Genomic DNA, 18,337 nt, shown 5'->3' with positions numbered 1-18,337 from the left:
TACAGATCTTGTCATATAAGACACTACTTGTGATAAAGCTAATACTTAAAAGATGCTACATATTCTACACTCCTGAAATTCACATATATAAAAGGATGTTCTCTGTATTAGAGATGCCTATTTTCTCCCAAGAACATGTGGGGAAAGCTACTTCTCATGCTAGGGCCACATTATGTTACATGAATCACAGTACAATTTAGGTTGGGAAACACCTTTAAGGAAAGGTCTCTTAGAACTTTAAGATCATCAAGTCCAACTAGTAACATAACACTGCAAAGTCCACCACATCTCTGTAAACACCAATTTGGTACTTTTTAATTCAGATGAAAAAATCTTACCTGCATCTTGCACTGATCTGAGAGTCAGTAATCCTCTCTCCACTTCCTACAGGATAGGCATCTATATTTAATTCAGTAATTACGCGTTTAATAGGAAGATGACAGAGCATTTAACAAACTCGCTCACATTCTTACCAAGTTCAGCTTGTATTTGTCAAATGATAAGATTAATATTCTGAATAAAGTTTGAGATGTAATCAACCCCCCGACCAGATTACCAGAGTAGCACAAAGTATTTTGCTCCAAGTGTAGATGACACTATAAATGTATTTAGATTGTTACAAGACAGATACTATGAGAAGGACAGATAGATACCGCAGCAATATTTTTGTAACAAAAATGCTTTGATCCTAATGCTCTTAAAAGAATTTGCAAGATAATGCAGGGCTGACTTTACAAAATTAGGAAACTGGAAGCTCTTCCTTTTAATTAGGTGGAGCCAAGAGTATAATATCAGTGTCACAACTAATTGATTTGGACCAAACTGAATCAATCATTAATTTAGTTCAATGGGGACACATGTCAGATCCAAGTGGAAAACTTTTACCATGGTAATCAAAATTTCTAATGTAGCTGAAAACTGACACAAAGAGAACTTTCTTTAACCTTCCATGGATTTGTGTTTAGCTCCTTCTATTAAGAGGTGCCAGAACAACTTATGTGTCAGCTAGCTTGAGAAAAAAACAATTGTGCAGAGAAACAGCGCTGGACGTTTAAAACGCAAACAGGAGGGCGGCCAGCACTACAGCCTTTCACACCTCATCTCTGCATCCTTTCATCTTTCAAAGATATGCCACGTGGATTTTAACAAACAAGCCACATGACCATCTATATTAATGCTTGGCTTGAGGTCATTATTTGAAAGGTCCTATGCAATACGTCATTATCAGGAGAAATCCACAGCGACTGAACAACAAAATGCCATCTTCCAGATATCCTAGTGAGAAAGACAATAAATGCAGGCAACAGGTTGACAGTTAAAGTTATCTTTAATGAAATGACTTTGGAAATAGCATCAATTTCCATGACACCAACATTTTGGGAGTCCCATAAAATGCAGTTACATTCCAATGCCAGTATTTCAGGCAGATCTCCATTCACATGGCAAATAGGATCAAGAAAGCAACCATCAGACAGAAGAGACCCATAGCTTCAGACAGGGCGAATCCCAGGATAGCATATGAGAACAGCTGCTGCTTCAGAGAAGGATTTCTAAAAGAAAGTGAAGGTGTAAGACCTTTTTATCTTTACAATTAAGATGTTTCTCATATAGTTTAACCTCATACTTCCTTGCTACAGAACAGGAAACTCCAATAAATCCAAGCAGAACTATTTTTTTGCAAGGATTTCACTGAAGACAAATGAGTTGGCAATTAAGACTAGATTCAGGTTATGCAGATGGTACAGGGGTTTTCCAAATGAGCAGTTTTTATGACTACGTTCATATATACTTTTGAATTTGACTTCTCTACATCCTCCCATGCAGAAACTATCAGCACTATGCTTTAGGCATTTATTTCACATCTGTGACATGAGAACTATACTCCCAATGTAGTTTATAATGTTTTAAGCAGCTCAAGACAAATACAGGAACTGAAATCACTGGGGGGGGAGAAATTCACAGCAATTTTTTGCAAAAGTGCAATGAATATACCTTCAAGAAGTGAGAGGAAAAAGTATTCAACATAAAACTATGAAGTAATGTTCTACAACTTCTTATTGACATGTTCATGCCAAATTCAAAAACCAATGCATTAATTTTGTACTGAAAATACTTGTTTCTCCAATGGAAAGTGAAGTTGTCTTCAGTAGGGCTTAAAAACCTTTGTTAAGAAATAAGACTTAAGTCTTAACTGGCTGAAAGAGTAATGAACAATATGAAACCTTTTTTATGCCTGTATCAGTTCTGCTCTTTCATGATGTCATGTGAACTATTTATATAACAGGAATGTTGCAAAGTTATGTGGAAATTCATCCCTACTACAAAATCCTCACCCTCACCCCCTTCAGATTTCTAGAAGGAATGATAATTCATTTGATAAATTACATACTTTGTGTGCAAAGCTGAATGTGTTAGAAAACTGAATTAAACATCCATTTATAAACAACAATCTGGACTATGAAGACTAAACCACACAGACTCACACTCCTTATTACCAGTTTTCAGACTGTTTTTCTCTAGGAACTTTTCCTCTCACATGGGAAAAGACCCAGGATGGATTTTTAATTCATTTCTAGGCTTGAAGGCTGAAACACTAGACTTCAGTGACTGAAAGACCAAGCAAGTCTAATGGTGCAATTTCTTTCACAGCTCTCCTCCAGGTAGAGTGTACAAAGTTCTGAATTTAACAGAGCTGTCCTGATGAATATAGTACAGTTTCATATGATTCTATTCAGCCATGTTTATCAGTAACAGTAATCATTAACAGAATTTATTACAGTGCCAACATCCTTACTACAACTTAGCTGATCTGGGGGTTCTATCTCAAGACACATCTGCATACAACTTAAAAGAGTTTTAAAAGAGAGGGAGATTGATTACCTGGCATAACCAATGATTAGACTACCGAAGACTGTTCCAATACCAGCACCAGAACCAGCCACACCTACTGTGGCTGCACCAGCACCAATGAATTTGGCAGCAGTGTCAATGTCCCTGCTGATAGCACTAGTCTGGAATTCTCTAAGTGCTAGTCGGGAGACAGTATTTTGGGCCCCATTAACTGTTGAGTTGCCCTAAGAAAACAAAACAAGAAAAAGCATTATATTCAGACACAAGACCATGTGGCAGTGTTATTATCCAGTATTAAAAGTTGTATTAGATCAAATGTCTAGCTCTTTGTCCAAGTGATGACATTGTAAGAGTTAAAACTTCAGAATGTTACCCGTTCCACCTGAAAGCATCAACTTTAAATGTGAAACACTTCTCAGGGGAAACAGCAAGACAGTAACAAGTATTATTAGGTGTTTCACTTAAGTTTCACACTATAGGTATTTGAGTTAGTTCAAGTGAACTCTAGGCTGAGGACTTTTAGGCTCACCAGGTAATTTAAGAATATACAGAATTTTGTTTATAAGGTACCTCTCCATTCTTGATCTCTGGCCTAGACAACACAGACGCCGAAAGTGGTCTGTACAAGACTCTTGATCCAGCACGGATCTGCAAGAGGAGGAAAAAAACTATAAAAGAAGAAACATTTGATCACAGCTGTTCCATACAATAGTCTGTAAGATTATAAGGCTATTAGCTACTAAGCCATTTGTCTTCCTTGCAAGATGGCCATCTCTGCACAGCTGGATATACAATCAATGACAGAGAAGCAAGCACTGTCATGCAATCTGACAGCACCATTCTCAGCAGATGTTAGTGCAAATAGCCACATCATTCAACGACCCTGTACATGCATTATGCTGACAACGTAGCAAAACACCAATAAAAAGGCCCGACAGATCAGCAGGCAGTGATATGCGTTTTGAAATGAAAAAATAAAAGTCTTCAAAATGAATTTCAAAGCTGTTAAATGCATAGGTGTAATCTAGACTTTTAAATCTAGCGAGGCACAAATGAATGAATTCTGTTTCACAAGAGGCCTGCATGTGTCCTTGGGCTCCTGGCAGCGTAAGGTCATATAGGCTCTTGCACAAATCTCTTCCTGCAGGGTAAACCTGTACCTGCACCACGCAAAACCAGACGTTCTGCAGGCCAGAGAGATCGTTTTCATGCAGGTCACTCTTTTGTCTCCGCAAGGGCAAAAAGTCCCGGCCTTGCACAGGACAAGTAACAGGCTGGAGTTTGACCTACAGCGAGGCGCGGAGAGCAGCAGGCCCAAGAGCCACAGGCTGCGTTACCCTCCCCCTCCGCCGCTGTGTACGGAGGCCCCTCACCTTGGCACCGGGCCGCGGCCCCCGCCAAGGAGGCGGGAAGGAGAACGCGGCCCTGCCGCAGCCCGACCGCCCCTCCCTCGCCCCTCCGCACTTGGGCGGGCGGTTCTCGCTACGGGCTCGTCCCGGGGCCCCGCCGCAGGACCCACAGGCCCGCCCGACCCGCGGGGGCCCCGCCGCCGCCACGGCTCCCGCCGCTGCCCGGGACGCAGCCGCTGAGGAGGCGCAGGCGCCCCCGCGGGCCCCCACTCACCAGGGAGGGCGAGGTGGCGAGCTTGGCGCAAGCGAACATCTTAGCGGGCGGCGTCCCGGGGGTCGCGATCCGGCGTCTCTGTGGAGAGGGAGAGAGTGAGGGAGCGGCGAGCGGGGGCGGCGATGGTTGCGGATGGCGCGGGGAGCGCGGCTCTCACCGTGCGGCTGCCGCGCTCGGGCCGAGGGCGGGCGGGCTGGGCCGGGCTGCGCAGGCGCGGCGGGGCCGGGCGGCGGAAGGGGCGGGGCGCGCCCAAGGTCACTTTGTGCCGGCGCCATTGGCGGCCGCGGGGGGCGCGGTGCGCGCGTGCGCGCCGCTGCTCCCGCGCAGCCGCAGTCGCACCGCGCCAGCCGGGGGCGGGGCAGGGGCGGGGCGAATGCTGAGGGCGGGGCGGGGATGTGGTGTTGGGGACGCGGTGTTGTGGTAGCGGTGTCGTGGTGTTAGTGACGCGCTATCGCGCTGGCTGTGTCGTGGGGTCGATGACACGGTGTCAGTGCTACGGTGTCGGTGTCGCGGTGTCGCGCCCCCTCCCCGGGACTCGGGTCACCGGCAGGAGAAGGGGACGCGTCCGAGAACACCTGCTGTGTCCTCGTATGCGGCTACTGTTTAATTAGTAATGCTCAAAAAGCCCCTCCTGTTTAATGAGTAATTTTGCACCATGAGCAGGTTCACACCCAAGCAACGACAAAAATCCTTTTTAATCAAGCTTAGTCGAAACAGGATTATCATCACTGAGCTGGGCATGTGTTCTGAGATTCCCGCGTTAATCACTCACACGTGCTTTGGTGTTTTTCATTTGATAACGGGATCATCATTTTAATGGTCATTTTCCATTGTAAGTAGTATTAGCATCAACTAGGAAAGATGCAGAAAAATCCACATTTTACGTAAAACTTTGGGAAATGTATTTAAGTCATTGCACAATTTTGACTTGATACAATCTGTGCCATAAAAATAAATTCTAAATAGTCTGTGTGTAGCATACTGCCTCTAAGGGAGCAAGTAAGAGGATATGTGCATCGTGTTTAGGGATGGAAACATAGCACAGTCTCTTAGGACTCAGCTACTGGCCTCCTGCAAACTTACACAGACGATTTATGTTGTTGTCATGGATTAAAACACACGTGCCACACAGCTGACATGCTCTGTATCAGCAACTTGAACACCCACCGCCAAACATGATCAATAGGTACTTTCAGCAGCTGTGTACTAATGTAAATGACAATTTTCCTTTTATAACCTACAACACAGTGTCTTCTGATCCTCAGGTACAGTGGAGGTGTACTCAGTTATAGGTCTGAAGGTGAGAAACAGTACAGTTTGAATTTCCCAGCATTGTGCTCCCTGCCTCAATACAACAGCAAGCTTGGTTTTGTTCCAGTGTTCATCCAGAGTCTTAGTTACAGAGCACTATAAAATCAGCCTGTAAAGGCCAGCAAAAGAGGTCATAAGTTGCTGGTGGTTTTGTATTTTTTATTTTTCCTTTCACAGCTTACACCCATTCTTTGGAAACTGAGGTGCACATTGGCAGATCTGCTGTGCCTGCCATGTGGTTCTTCCATAGTCAAACACTAAGAAATAAGTATCAATGGCAAAACCCTTTAATGGTTAGGCAGAACTTTTCACTTAAAAAAAAATAAAATTTAATTTATATGCTACTGTGGGAACAAATATTTCCAGCACCATTTTATTCATTAATAAAACCAGAAAGCAAACGTGGATGCTGTAGAGTTGGAATGACTTAAATGTGACATGCTGCTGTACCCTAACATACAGAGCACACCATTTATGAAGTAGTGTACTTCACCTTAGGAAGTGTAGCAGTGAGCAGGCTGTTTACAACAAAGGAATTCACTTTGTTCACAGACGGAAGTACAGCACAGAGACATGCTTTCTTCTTGGGAAAGTGGAGGTCTGGGCCTCCAGGTATGACACAGATCTTCCTCCAGCTCTCAGGAATGGAGAGGACACAGTATGCATAGTACAAAGTCACATGGGTTCAAAGATGCATTAAATGGAAACTCTTCGTTCATGAAAGTGCCCTCTTGTGTCATGATTCTCGTGCTGGAATGTTTTGCAAAAAAATGCATTCACAAGCTCTTTGTTGTGAATAACATCAGAACCACCATTAAACACTTGTTGATTGTTGCTTTTAAGGCATAACAGGTTATTCTGTATTTTGAATGTGACTCAGCTGTCGCTTTCAGGAGGAGTTAGAAGAGCAGTTACTGATCTCTAGGGGCCATGTTGATTTTAATTCAAGCAGATCTTCATAAAGAAAGACTTGTTAATCTCACACCATTTCCTATCTGGTTGACCTGCTGTTAGGTCCGCAAGGAAATACATCAATGCACTAAAGACAGTATAATTTCTAGTCACTCACCACGTTTCTTAAAATCTATTCTACTTGGAATATTATCTTAGGCTCTCAAAATCTCTTAGGGTAGATTCCCAGTTTTTCAACTGTCTCCCCCCGTCAGGACCAGTTATGCGTGTGCACAGTAGCAAAGGCTGTCAGAGGAGATTTTCTCCCCATTTTGCCTCTGGCGAGGAAGATACTTGAGTAGTACAGATGTTTGAGTAGTACATGGTGCCTGAAGAGCCAGTTCACTCCTCTCCCACATCTTCCTGCTGCTTAGCCAGGTTTGGGACAGGGCAGTAAGAACAGCAAGTGACCACTAGCTGTGGTTCACTAGTGTGGCCTTCTCCTTTCCCAGAACGGAAAGAGAAAAGATAATCTCAGATTTCACAAACCCTCTAGAAACTTCCTACGAAACTGTAAAGATTCTCCCGGTCCTTTTGTCCTTATTTTTAGAAAAGCAACAGTCTTTTTCACTCTTGCTGCCAAGCAGCTAATTTCTTAGGTACACCATGTGATTAATCAGTCCTATAGTGACATGCAGTTTCATTTGTAACCCTGAAATGAATTGGTATCTACACATATCAAGCTCTGAATGTTACAACAGACAAGTATCAGCAGAATAGATATTGCATTCAAATGGCATTTTTCTGGTGACGTCTTAAAAGAGAACTATCTGAGCCTTATAGCTGTCCAGAAAGCAGATAATAAGGAAACTGGGCACAGTACCCTTAAACTGGAAAGCCTGCCTGGTAAATATGGGTTGCTTTTCCTCCAGGTACAGACAAATGATGGCAGTTGCATATTGGTTCAATTGAACAAGTAAAATCCTGTTCAATGCTGAATAAATGAGCGTGTCGTAAGTGCTTTCAACAGAAGGGTCTGAGAAAGTTCAACATTTATTATTAATAACTTATAAAAGATGAATGTCTGTTCTATATTTGCTGAAGGAGAAACCTTGGCTAGTCAAGAGAAATCCCATTGTCCAAAGCCTAAATAAAATGTTCTCCTTCTACATTGAAACCTATTCTTCCAGGTTAAATTTATCTCCCAGCAGAGGATTATTAACTCAAAACATGTCCCACACTCACACTAGTCTTTTTTTTTTAAATCTGTTTTGAGGAGGAGATGTGTCTGGAAAACCAATATATTCCAATAACTCTTAATTGTTGGAAGACCCCCAAGGAGGACATTGGATCAAAGGCCTCCTGAGATTCTCCTAATGTTTGTGAAATGTTTTAAAGCTTAAGGTGGTGTTATTACCTCAGTGTTAGCGCTCTTGAACACCCAGATTTATGATGTACTTTGCAGGGCATTGATTGATATTGATTTACAAAGTCAGGGTTTTTCAGCATTTTTCACAGCTTGGGCCATGTTTCAGTTCTACTTCTTCCATTCACAGCCATGTAGTTGAATCTTCCCCTTCAGGACTGCATAGGTCCTTTCATACAACTGGGGTAATGGCCTGTAGAAAGAAGGTATATAGAGCAGAATTAATACACTCCAGAATATTTAAACCATTTTAGATCTGGAAAGAAGAAACAAAGCCATTATTAGATAGCCCTGCTTTAAGGAGAAATTCTCTTGGTAGCACACTCTTAATACCTGTTTACTTTATTGATTATTAGTAGTTAGCAAATTTTGATGCAAGTAATGTTGCAAGTTTTAACTACAGAGTTGACTGGATTGTAAGAGATGCTTTATAGGAATGCAGAAGATAAAGTTTTTTTCTCCACATTCTAAACTTCTCCTTTACAGGAGAAAGGTAGAAACTGTTTCTTGAGTGATTTTTGTCCTCCAGACTACTTACTCAAGCAATTTTTTTTCTAAAATTATTTTTTTATAGTCTCGACAGCTCCCTTCGGTGGAGAGCGGGAGGCAATTAACAAAGTAGAGCTAATTTAGGCTGTAGAGCATTCTGCTCAACAGTCCATTGATTATTTTAACACCTGAGTCCTAGAAATGGATGACATTAGCCACAAACATTATACCATGTTCATACTAGGCAAGATTTGCAATGTATGCTAATATCATTGAGAACATTAATGAAATTTGAATCAAAAATCATGATAATCCTTATCATGTAATTTTAAAATCTGCTTTAAATAGCACAATGATTATATGTATAGGGTCTGCTACTACAATAGCCATTATACATCAAAATGGGATGTTGTCAAGAGGAAAAACATTCTGCCACAGCAGAAATTCAGCATGGCAAAGAGGCGTTCTCGTTCCTATCCTAGCTATTGGATTCTGGTGGAAAGTGAGATCAAGACTCCAAGAAATCTTGCCAGAAAAGACTGGTAGAGCTGCTCTCACTCTGGATAACAAGCCCTATTGTCTGCGTTCAGGTTCTGCTGGTTACCTTCAGGATGATGTATGGCAGTGTAAACATGTTTTACCCTCCTGTAAAACGCAGCATATCATAAGGTAGAAGATAATCTTGCATTTTTAAAATTAATTTTATATGTCAAAAATTATAATTTGTATATAAAATTATGCTTCCCTATTTTAATGTAACTTTTATTTGTATTTCATAGACTAATAGAATTGTTAAAGTTGGAAAAGACCTCAAAGATCATTGAGTCCAACCATTAACCTTTCCGATGTAACTTTAAGTGAAAGGAAGTATTAGGTTCATGAATAGTTTCAACTGATGCTTCACATCTATTGCACTATGTGTGTCAGGATTGCCACATTCAGAGTGAGCTCTCATGTGTTTAAAAATCATTATTCTGTGTCTATGCAATATTTTTCAGAAATGGATCTTTGAGGAAAAGCTGTAATAAAACAATCCACTGATTTTTAATCAAAGTAATTTTTATAAATGCGCAGAAAATTCAGGACATTTAAAATGAATGTATCTCTTCATGTATTACTTTAGAACATGAACTCTATTAACTAAGGTTTCTTACTGAGATGACTCATGATATTACTCAAGGTTGTGTTGGAAAAAAGAGCTGATACCTGAAATGATCAGTCAGTTCATTGGATAACACACATATAGATTTCTAGTCTACAGAATATCACTGGATTAAATGAAAATAAATTCAGCAATGCTTTTTATTCCTACTAATAGTATTAAAACTTTTTTGAAGAGAAAGCAGGGTTCAGCTGTAAGATGACACTATTAGCTGCACTGGTTAGAACACAACATCAGCAACCCAGTTGTAATACCTTTCGTATGATACACAGCACAGACAGCCATGAATTTGTCCATACTAGAGCCAATATTTTTTTCAGAGGTATCCATAAATTTTGGTTGCTGAATTTGAACAAATCCAAAATGGAGGGATGTTTTGTTTGTAGGCTCTTCTGGGAGTCCAGTCATTTTGTGCAGTGGGAATTGCAACACCAGATTCTTAGTTTTTGAACAGAAGTACCTAAGCAATTTTTGTTCTTCCTGTTTCTCAGAATCACATAAATGATCATAGATAAGTCTTTTGGGGTGATATATTTTGGCTGTTCAAAATCTGAAAAGAGAAATAGAGAAAGTAGCTGTTCAGTGTGCAAAAAAACCCATAGGATTTAGTTATTCTTGTTTGGAGATTAAGTTAGTGTTTTGGATAACTGATCTGTTATGGCCATTTGTGCCAAAGAGAAAAGCAGGGCACACGTACCTCTCAGGACTGTCGCAGAGGGATTTTGCCTTCCTCCACCCTCTTCACAGAGACTATAGTTCCAGTTTATGATCCCTGGGGGGAGAGGAGATGGGAGATAGGACTATAGCCCATTAATACATGCAAGATTCATTTGCTTAATTGTAAATGACGTACCTCCCAGTTATAACTTTACATTCTCATAAACTTGCAAATTGCTTTGGGCTCACAGCCTGAAAGGCAGAATATAAATGAACAATACTCATTATCATCCAAAAGCTTTTCAGTGCAAACCACTTAGGAGAAAACCTGTGGAATCCTTTTCACTCTGATGTACAGGTTCTACACTCTAGGACCTGGTGCCAATCTGAATCCAGAGAAAAAGTTGTTCTAATTCAGCTAACTACTATCATGTTTTGCATCGCTCAGATAAGCTATTTTTAAATTACTATAATTGATTTTGCTCATAGTTACAAAAGAGATCATATATTCTTGTATTTCGTACCTCAAGTAGAGAAAGTCTGGACAGCCTGCCATTTCTAAATTCTTGGAAAGGACTCTGTCCCTAATACTTAGACTTGATGAACATCCTGGTTCTCTGGCATGCCTGTATTCATTCCCATCTGTCATGCTGGCATTGTTCCCACTTGGAATTATCTATGCCAATTTCAACAGGGCATAGGTGCTAACCAAACATGGTTTTAGAGGGACAGCTTTCATAACACAGCAAGTGCCATCTCTTTTGCCAGGAGATCCTGCTGTTTGCAAATAATTGCAGCTTAAGGCCACATGCCTCATTACATGAGATCACATCTGTAGATGCTTGTGGGCATCATAAAAAAAATCAACAAATGTCTACTGTATTTCTCTTTCAGCTTGGCTTAATGATCCGAATTTTGCATGTGGAGAATGAATGCTGGGCACCTTGTTAACAGGAGTGAACAATAGGCTGTTATATGCCCCAAGCAGTCTTAACAGGTTGCTGCATCAAAGCTGGGACAACAGAGTGCAGAAGTTTACCAGAGCTGCACTGCTTTTTCAGGTGGCTTTTGACTGCTTGGTGTCTGTGGTGTATTCTGAGGAGAGAATGATAGACCATTGCCTTTTTGCACCACATTTGGCTTTCCAGGTTCTCAACAGATATGTGTATAAGGCATATTCTGTCCCCACACAATTGTAAAGTGGCACATATGCATAACAAAATTATACTTCTTATTAAAATTTTTAGTCTATATAAAGCTCTATATAAGATACATTTTAATAGTATCATATAGTAGATAATTAGTATCACCTTAGTATCATATTAATATATTATAGCTGTACTTAAATTCTGTTTTACTCCACTGAACACATTACTTGTGTTAGCAGAATTATTCTGTACTGTATAAGGCTAGAAACGCCTTAGAAATGGCTTAGGAAAGAGCAAAACCTGTTCACAAGCCTCAACTGGACAGCAACCTGTGCTCAAATTTTAAAATATAATTTTGTAGTTAAGCAAAAGAATATTTTGCCCAGAATATTTCTTGAAAAACACTATTTGAAATAAAGTAAGATTCAGGGTAGATAATTTCCAGCCGTATATTTCTAGTTTACCGGGGATCTGTGGAAAATAAACCAAAAAAATGCAACCCCCTCGACACCCATAGTGTTTTGGCAGTACTACACTCACAGTATAGCACTAGGAAGGACCAAGTTCACATGCCCTGCATAAAAATGCAGTTTTGCAAATCGTGAAAGGTATTTTCAGTCATTCTGTTTATCAGCAAAACCCACTTAAGGCTGTCTTTAGTTATATTTTACCTCTCTCTAAAAGAGTGATGAATTTAAGAAAGTTCAGAAGGGTCAGATGTTTTTTAGAGTCCTAGCATTTTCAAGGATGCAGAGTGACAAGTAGACACACGAATATACTGAAAAATTCTGTTGGGAATCAAGGTCTAGGATTACCAAACATTTATGCTGACTGTACATTTCAGAATAGCACTGTGTATATTTCTGATAATGTTGTTGTTGTTTAGCATGTTTGTCCAATTGGGGTACAGTTGACAAGATATCATAGGCTGTGAAACATACTTAATGTGCTTCTCCTATGCTATTGAAAAGCCCAGCTTCAAAATACTGTATTGAGCTCAAGAAACAATTTCACAGTACATTATTGTATCAATTGTTACTAATCTTTTCCTCTTCTCACCTGTCTCTGTCCTTAGTTTTTTTGGCAGCTAACCTGACCTTGTGGACTGTCAGCACTGATTTTTTTCCCATACCACTTGGACTCAGAGATATTCTTTTTTTTCCTTTCTTTTTCTTACCTTCCCCTGTCTCCTAAAAGTGCTCCCTCATAATAATTGTATACCTTAGATATCACCTGTTCCTCAAGTAAGGGCAGCAGAGTGGCAGAAGAGGTGTATGTTATTAGTGCCACAGAACAAAACAAACCTCAAGGCAGATGCTTGAGGGAGCAGGGGTTTTCCAACCCAATAGCTCATGAGGGGTGGAAACAAGGTTCTACTCCAGCACAGTCAGACCAGGAGCTGCCTCATGCAGGGGCTGTTGGAGTTTTGGGTCAGTGGTATTTTGATTGTTTCTTACCAGTCACAACAGCAGAGTTATAAGGCTGTCTGGTCAGTCTTAGCTACGATATGCTGCAGTAAACAGCCAGTCCCTTATCTCTCTGTACAAACCTCAAATTTTTCCCGTAAAATATGAAGTCAGATGTGGTACTCTTGTTAGGGAACACCTAACAGCAGCATTGCCAAGGCAGGCAGTTGAGTAGTTGTAAAAAATGACCTGTGCACGTTCAGGCAGCTTGGAAGCTTTGGCTCATTGAACTGCTATCTCAAGAACACCAATAATTAAAGAGAGCTAATTTGAAAAAGCCATGTCTGGATTGCTCCAGTTCATGGCTGGATTGTGTTTTTAATGCCTCTAAAATGAGTAATAGTGTGTATAAATAGTGACATCCAGTGTTCAGTTAGATCAACCACAGGTTCGTGTTCTGTAAGGTCTTTCAATTAAAAGATTTATTACAAACCCTATTTAAAATGCCTATGTAAAGATAGTAGGGTAATTTGAATATTAACTACCTGCCAACTGCAACACACCTCCACAATAAAAATTTCCTTCCTGGCTTGTTGAGGAACAACAATGATGTGGCTCTTGTATAATGCTTTAACTTTCTTTTTTATGACAGCAAGCATCCTATTATACCCAGGTGTTCTTGATTTCTTCTTTCTCTGCTCCTGTTTCTGTGAATATGGCCATTAGGGCAGCAGTCATAAAGGATGTGTTCACCACTTCCTTCTCTGTCTGTCTCTTAACATAGCCACAAGTCCACCATCTTCTATCCACATTAATTCCCTGAGGTTTCCACACAGTATTTGTGTTGACTGCCTTAATTTTGATCTTCTCTAATCATTCCCTGCCAGATGGCAGTTAAATTTTAATGATCCCTGTAAAAATAGTTCCCTTTCTTCTTTTAATCAGTCACGTGTGTTTGCTTAGCTAACTGTTAGATGTTCAGAAAGCATGAAGGGACCACCAACACAATTACTTCAAAATACACATCCGTATTGTGATTTCAATGTTACGTAAAAGTGAAGGGTTATAGGGTAAGCAAGATTCCTGGAAATTAGCATGGGCTACTTGACCTTAAATTTTCTTTATTTCTTTAGATTTATTAAAAAGATTAAAATAATAATTTGTGATCTTTTATATAATCAAATGTAGTTTATTTTTAGTGTCTTCTAGGCTCAAATGTTTGTTTTCTGTGCTAGAAAGTGTGTGAGTATTAAGCTCTCAGGGACGAATTGAGCAATAGACTTAAGTAGATGCTTAACTTCAAGTACATGTGTATGGTTAATGATAGATAATACATCCTTGAGCAAGGTACTTTGAGGTATGCTTAATGTTGGGTCCCTAAGTAGTTCCACTGAAATAATTTACCTTCTTGCATGTTTAAGGCTATGTACTGACACCTAATGACACAGAACCTGAAATTCTCCAGTATGCATTTATTTGATTGAAGCTTATTAAAGGTTTGAGGCTTTTGCTGAATTGAGAATTTAATTCAATTGCATATTCATGATATGCCTAAGTAGCAAATCACTTTAGAAGGAAATGGTTTAAGCCATATCAAACACTTATGGAGCAGGTAATACTGTACCTCTGAGGAATATGGAGAGCCTGGGAAAGTGACAGGCTAGGAGTCTAATCCAGCTCAGAGTACTGCCAGAGAAAACCATGCTGTGGAATTAAATGGAAACTGGATCAGGCCCTGAATGCCTTGCCTAAAGCAATACAGGAAATATATAGCAGAGTCACTAACAGAACCCAGATCTTCTGACTCAAATTAGTCTTCTTTTGTATCTAACATCTGTGTATGCTGCAACTGGATGTGTCATCACAGCCTGTGCAGGCTGGCTTCTAGATAAAAGCTCACGTGATGACTCTTACGCATACTGCAGGAATCACCCCACCTACACATCCCAGTAAGATGAGGCTGGCAGAAGTACAGGCCATCCTCATTATCCTCCCTGGTAGAAGACTGAGAAAATAGGGATACTTGTACCTTTCTCCAAGCATGCTTTAACAACCATCTCCAGAAGTTATCAGACTTGACAAAGTATGCACTGCAACAGTACTCTGGAATTTCTGATCACCTTCGTGCTTTTTGCTTTTGCCATCAATGCCAGTGAGCTGGACAAAGGGAGTTGCTTCAGCTCCAGTTTTTCCTGTTATGCCTTGATTAGCAATAAGCAATTTGGTTCTAACATAATAGAAATTTTTACCTGAAAGGAAAATTCTCTGTGCTCCATCTAGGTATTTTTCCTCAGCTTCTTTTTATATACAAAATTTTTTGGTAAGATTTGGGCCAGAGAGCAGAGACATAGATGGGACTGTTTGCATTATGCTAATAACCAGATGACCTCATTGAGATCAGGGCTTCAGGGTACTGAATGCTGCCAAAAATGTAATAAAAGTCAATTCCTGCCCAAAGGAACATGAAGTCTAAATACACAAGCTATTTGGTAACTCTGGGACAGAGAGATTGATTTGCCCAGTGTCAGACTGTACCTGTTGCTAGTGACTCGATCTCTTGTGCCTTAGCCAATGGCCTTAACCCCAGCACCACTCTTCTTCTCTATTTATAAATAATTAAAAGCAGAGCCCAGCTTTGCTAAGTTTTGGTATGTCTGAAGTGTAAAATCTGTCAGCTGTGTAAGACTGGACATACCTTTATCTTTCTTTCCCTTAGTTTTCTCTGCTGTTTCCGTATCAGAGAAACATACACTGGTTCCTTACTTGCTTGGCTAAGGATTACAAATATATAAATGAGCTAAGCAGAGCTTGCTGGGCTGATGATGGCTACTAGCAGGTGTCGAAGTGAAGGCATTCCTCTATGGACACAACTCATCACGGCTGGGCTGATGCCCAGTTCATGGGAGGGAACATGAATCTTCTGAATGGAAAGAGAGATAAATTACATCTAAACACTCTAATGATGATAATGTAGAGAGACAGATGTGGTAACTGAGTGTTAGAATCCCTCCATACGCTCTTTACTCCTATGATACTATCACATCATATACTACTGACTGATGTAAGCCAGATGCAAAAACAGAATGTTGAGTTTATCCTCTCAGCTTCCCTGGATTTGTGCACCTTTTAGCTAGAAATATTTTTCCTTGGCAAATTGACACAAAGGTCACCTTTATGAGCTTTTATGAAGAGTGAATTGGAAAAAACTCACTGGCCTTTGTTTCAGCTGCACAACTTTTGCTAAAGCATTTTTTCTATAAAAATCAAGACAAGCACAGCTCAGAAATCAGAATCTGGGCAAGGAATTTTGTGTCCTTGTTCGTAGTGCAGCTACTCACATCCTTGCAAAGAGGGTGCCATTCAAAGACTTGTGATTCAGAAGCGGTTGGGATCCACCTTATGTAAATGTAAAAGACATAATGATTTCACAAGGTGAAAGGCAGCAGAGGAGGAGAAGCAGAGCACTGCCAAGTGAGGGTAAGTGTGGAGAATATGCAACAACGATATGCAGAACGTTTCTACACCTGATATAGTACATGCCAGTAGTTAAGGCAGAAAGCCAAAGGTAATGAGCACTGGGAGAATTACGGAAGCTCCTTTTTGGCCCAAGTTCTTGCTTGTAATTAAAGCGCTATCCTCTACTGATCCTTCAGGTGTTATTGGAATGATTTTTTCCAGGCTTCAAGGGAGAATCAATCCCTACAGAATGAAGGAAACTCACTTTACATTATAGCTCTGTGCTAAAAGCAAGCTACGGATGTGACTCATGAGTATTCTTAATAGTTTTCAAAGAAAGTGAAATTCCTAAGTGAAGTTTTGATTTTAATTTAGAAAGTGATTTTTATGTGTGCTCCAAGATGAATAGGAAATAATAGGTATGTTAACATATTTATGTTATTAGAACCTATAATGAAATGTACATTAAAGTGTCTTTATTGTATTTATTAGAATTTATATTTTAAAATATTTCTGTACAGTATTAGGAAGAAATAAGGCAAATAATAGCCATCCAGGAATATTCTCCATTGGTCTGTACTTTCCATCAATTTTAAAAATAGGCTATTTATTTTTCTTTAACCAGATTCTAATGTATTCACACACAAAGAGTGGTTATAAGACATTGTAATCTCATTCCCGGATAACAGATTTAGTTTTTATATATCTAGTCAGCTCCTTCTTACCTACAATATTGAATTTCAAAGAGTTGGTGGCTACTCCATGGTGCTGAAAATGTTTCTTTCTATATCTCTTTTAGTTTCCAGCCTTGAAATCTTTTTGAAAGATAATCTATACTTGAGAAAATAGTCAGACTGAGAAATCAAAGACTAACTTGGCAATCCCATTAAAGTGCATGTAACAGTCACTTAGCTTTCCTTGCCTTCTCCACTCTTCCTTTGTATGTTTTTATTTCAGTTACAAACTCTTTAGGACCAACATTTGTTTTTACTTATGAAAAGGGATCTTGGACAATTGTATGTTTTCCAAATAACCAAATTTATTTTTATTCTATTAATTTTATGGGTATGGGCATCTGAGTTCAGAAGCATCCTTTAGAAGTGTGCATTTGGGCAAAACATCCCAAAACTTTTAAAGATAAAGCAGTAAACCTGGGAAGCACTGAATACTTAACTGACAAATCAGAAAGATAAGCAAAATAATCATTGGAGCTGGGGAAAATATGCAAGTTTACAGATAACTATCATGCCAAAATTGTTTGCTGATAGATTTTTTAATTTTATTTTTAATTTTTTTTTCCTGGGAGTTCAATGATGTAGCATAATGAAAGGGAGGAACTGTTAATTTAATTTGAAACTGGAAATTAAAAAACAGTGGGCTTAACCGCAAATTGGAAACAATGGAAAACCCCTGTGACTCAGTCATTGAAAACCATATTGGGAAAAGCACTACACTTGATTGCACACCTACAAGGATGAGGCAAACTGCCCTCTCTGTGTGTTACTGCCGATATTGGGAAGACACATACTTCATAAGTACCATTAAATACACTATTTCTGTTACAGAGTAGTGCATGTAGTTGCTGGTCAAATTATGGAAAGGACTTCCCCTTTGGCTGCCCATAACTGATTAAGAGCATCACGTAGTTCCTTTCTCTGCTTATCAATAAGGTATTCTTTGAATCACACAAAATGAGTACACTGGTAGAATAAAAAACAAAACCACCACAAACAAACAAGAAAAAGGAGATTATACTAAATTAAACTTCAGCTACTAGTGGAAGTAGACTAGTAAGTCTAACATAAAATAATCTTCCATGCTATCTCCTGTCTTTTTACCTTGTGATAACGGTAAGAGGTGGTTTTATTAGAAGGACATTTGCGTCTTATTTAATGTAGAAGGATTTTTTGAAAAACAG

At 39.7% G+C, this 18,337-nt stretch overlaps 1 protein-coding gene across 1 annotated transcript; it reads right to left on the bottom strand.

Annotated features, from left to right (window-relative positions):
* Positions 1 to 1,308: 1,308 nt before the first annotated feature.
* Positions 1,309 to 4,687, bottom strand: ATP5MC3 (ATP synthase membrane subunit c locus 3). The gene is made up of 5 exons (XM_032693609.1): positions 4,631 to 4,687; positions 4,474 to 4,551; positions 3,421 to 3,498; positions 2,881 to 3,074; positions 1,309 to 1,550 (listed from the first exon to the last, which is right to left on the bottom strand). Exons 2-5 carry the CDS (start codon positions 4,510 to 4,512, stop codon positions 1,436 to 1,438), a joined length of 426 nt encoding a protein of 141 aa, XP_032549500.1. The 5' UTR covers positions 4,513 to 4,551; positions 4,631 to 4,687; the 3' UTR covers positions 1,309 to 1,435.
* Between the last annotated feature and the right edge of the window lie 13,650 nt (positions 4,688 to 18,337).

This window comes from Chiroxiphia lanceolata, chromosome 7, assembly GCF_009829145.1.
Source record: "Chiroxiphia lanceolata isolate bChiLan1 chromosome 7, bChiLan1.pri, whole genome shotgun sequence".
Lineage (NCBI taxonomy): Eukaryota > Metazoa > Chordata > Aves > Passeriformes > Pipridae > Chiroxiphia > Chiroxiphia lanceolata.
Note: the sequence above shows the minus strand (reverse complement) of the source record. Positions and strands in the feature narration are given on the sequence as shown.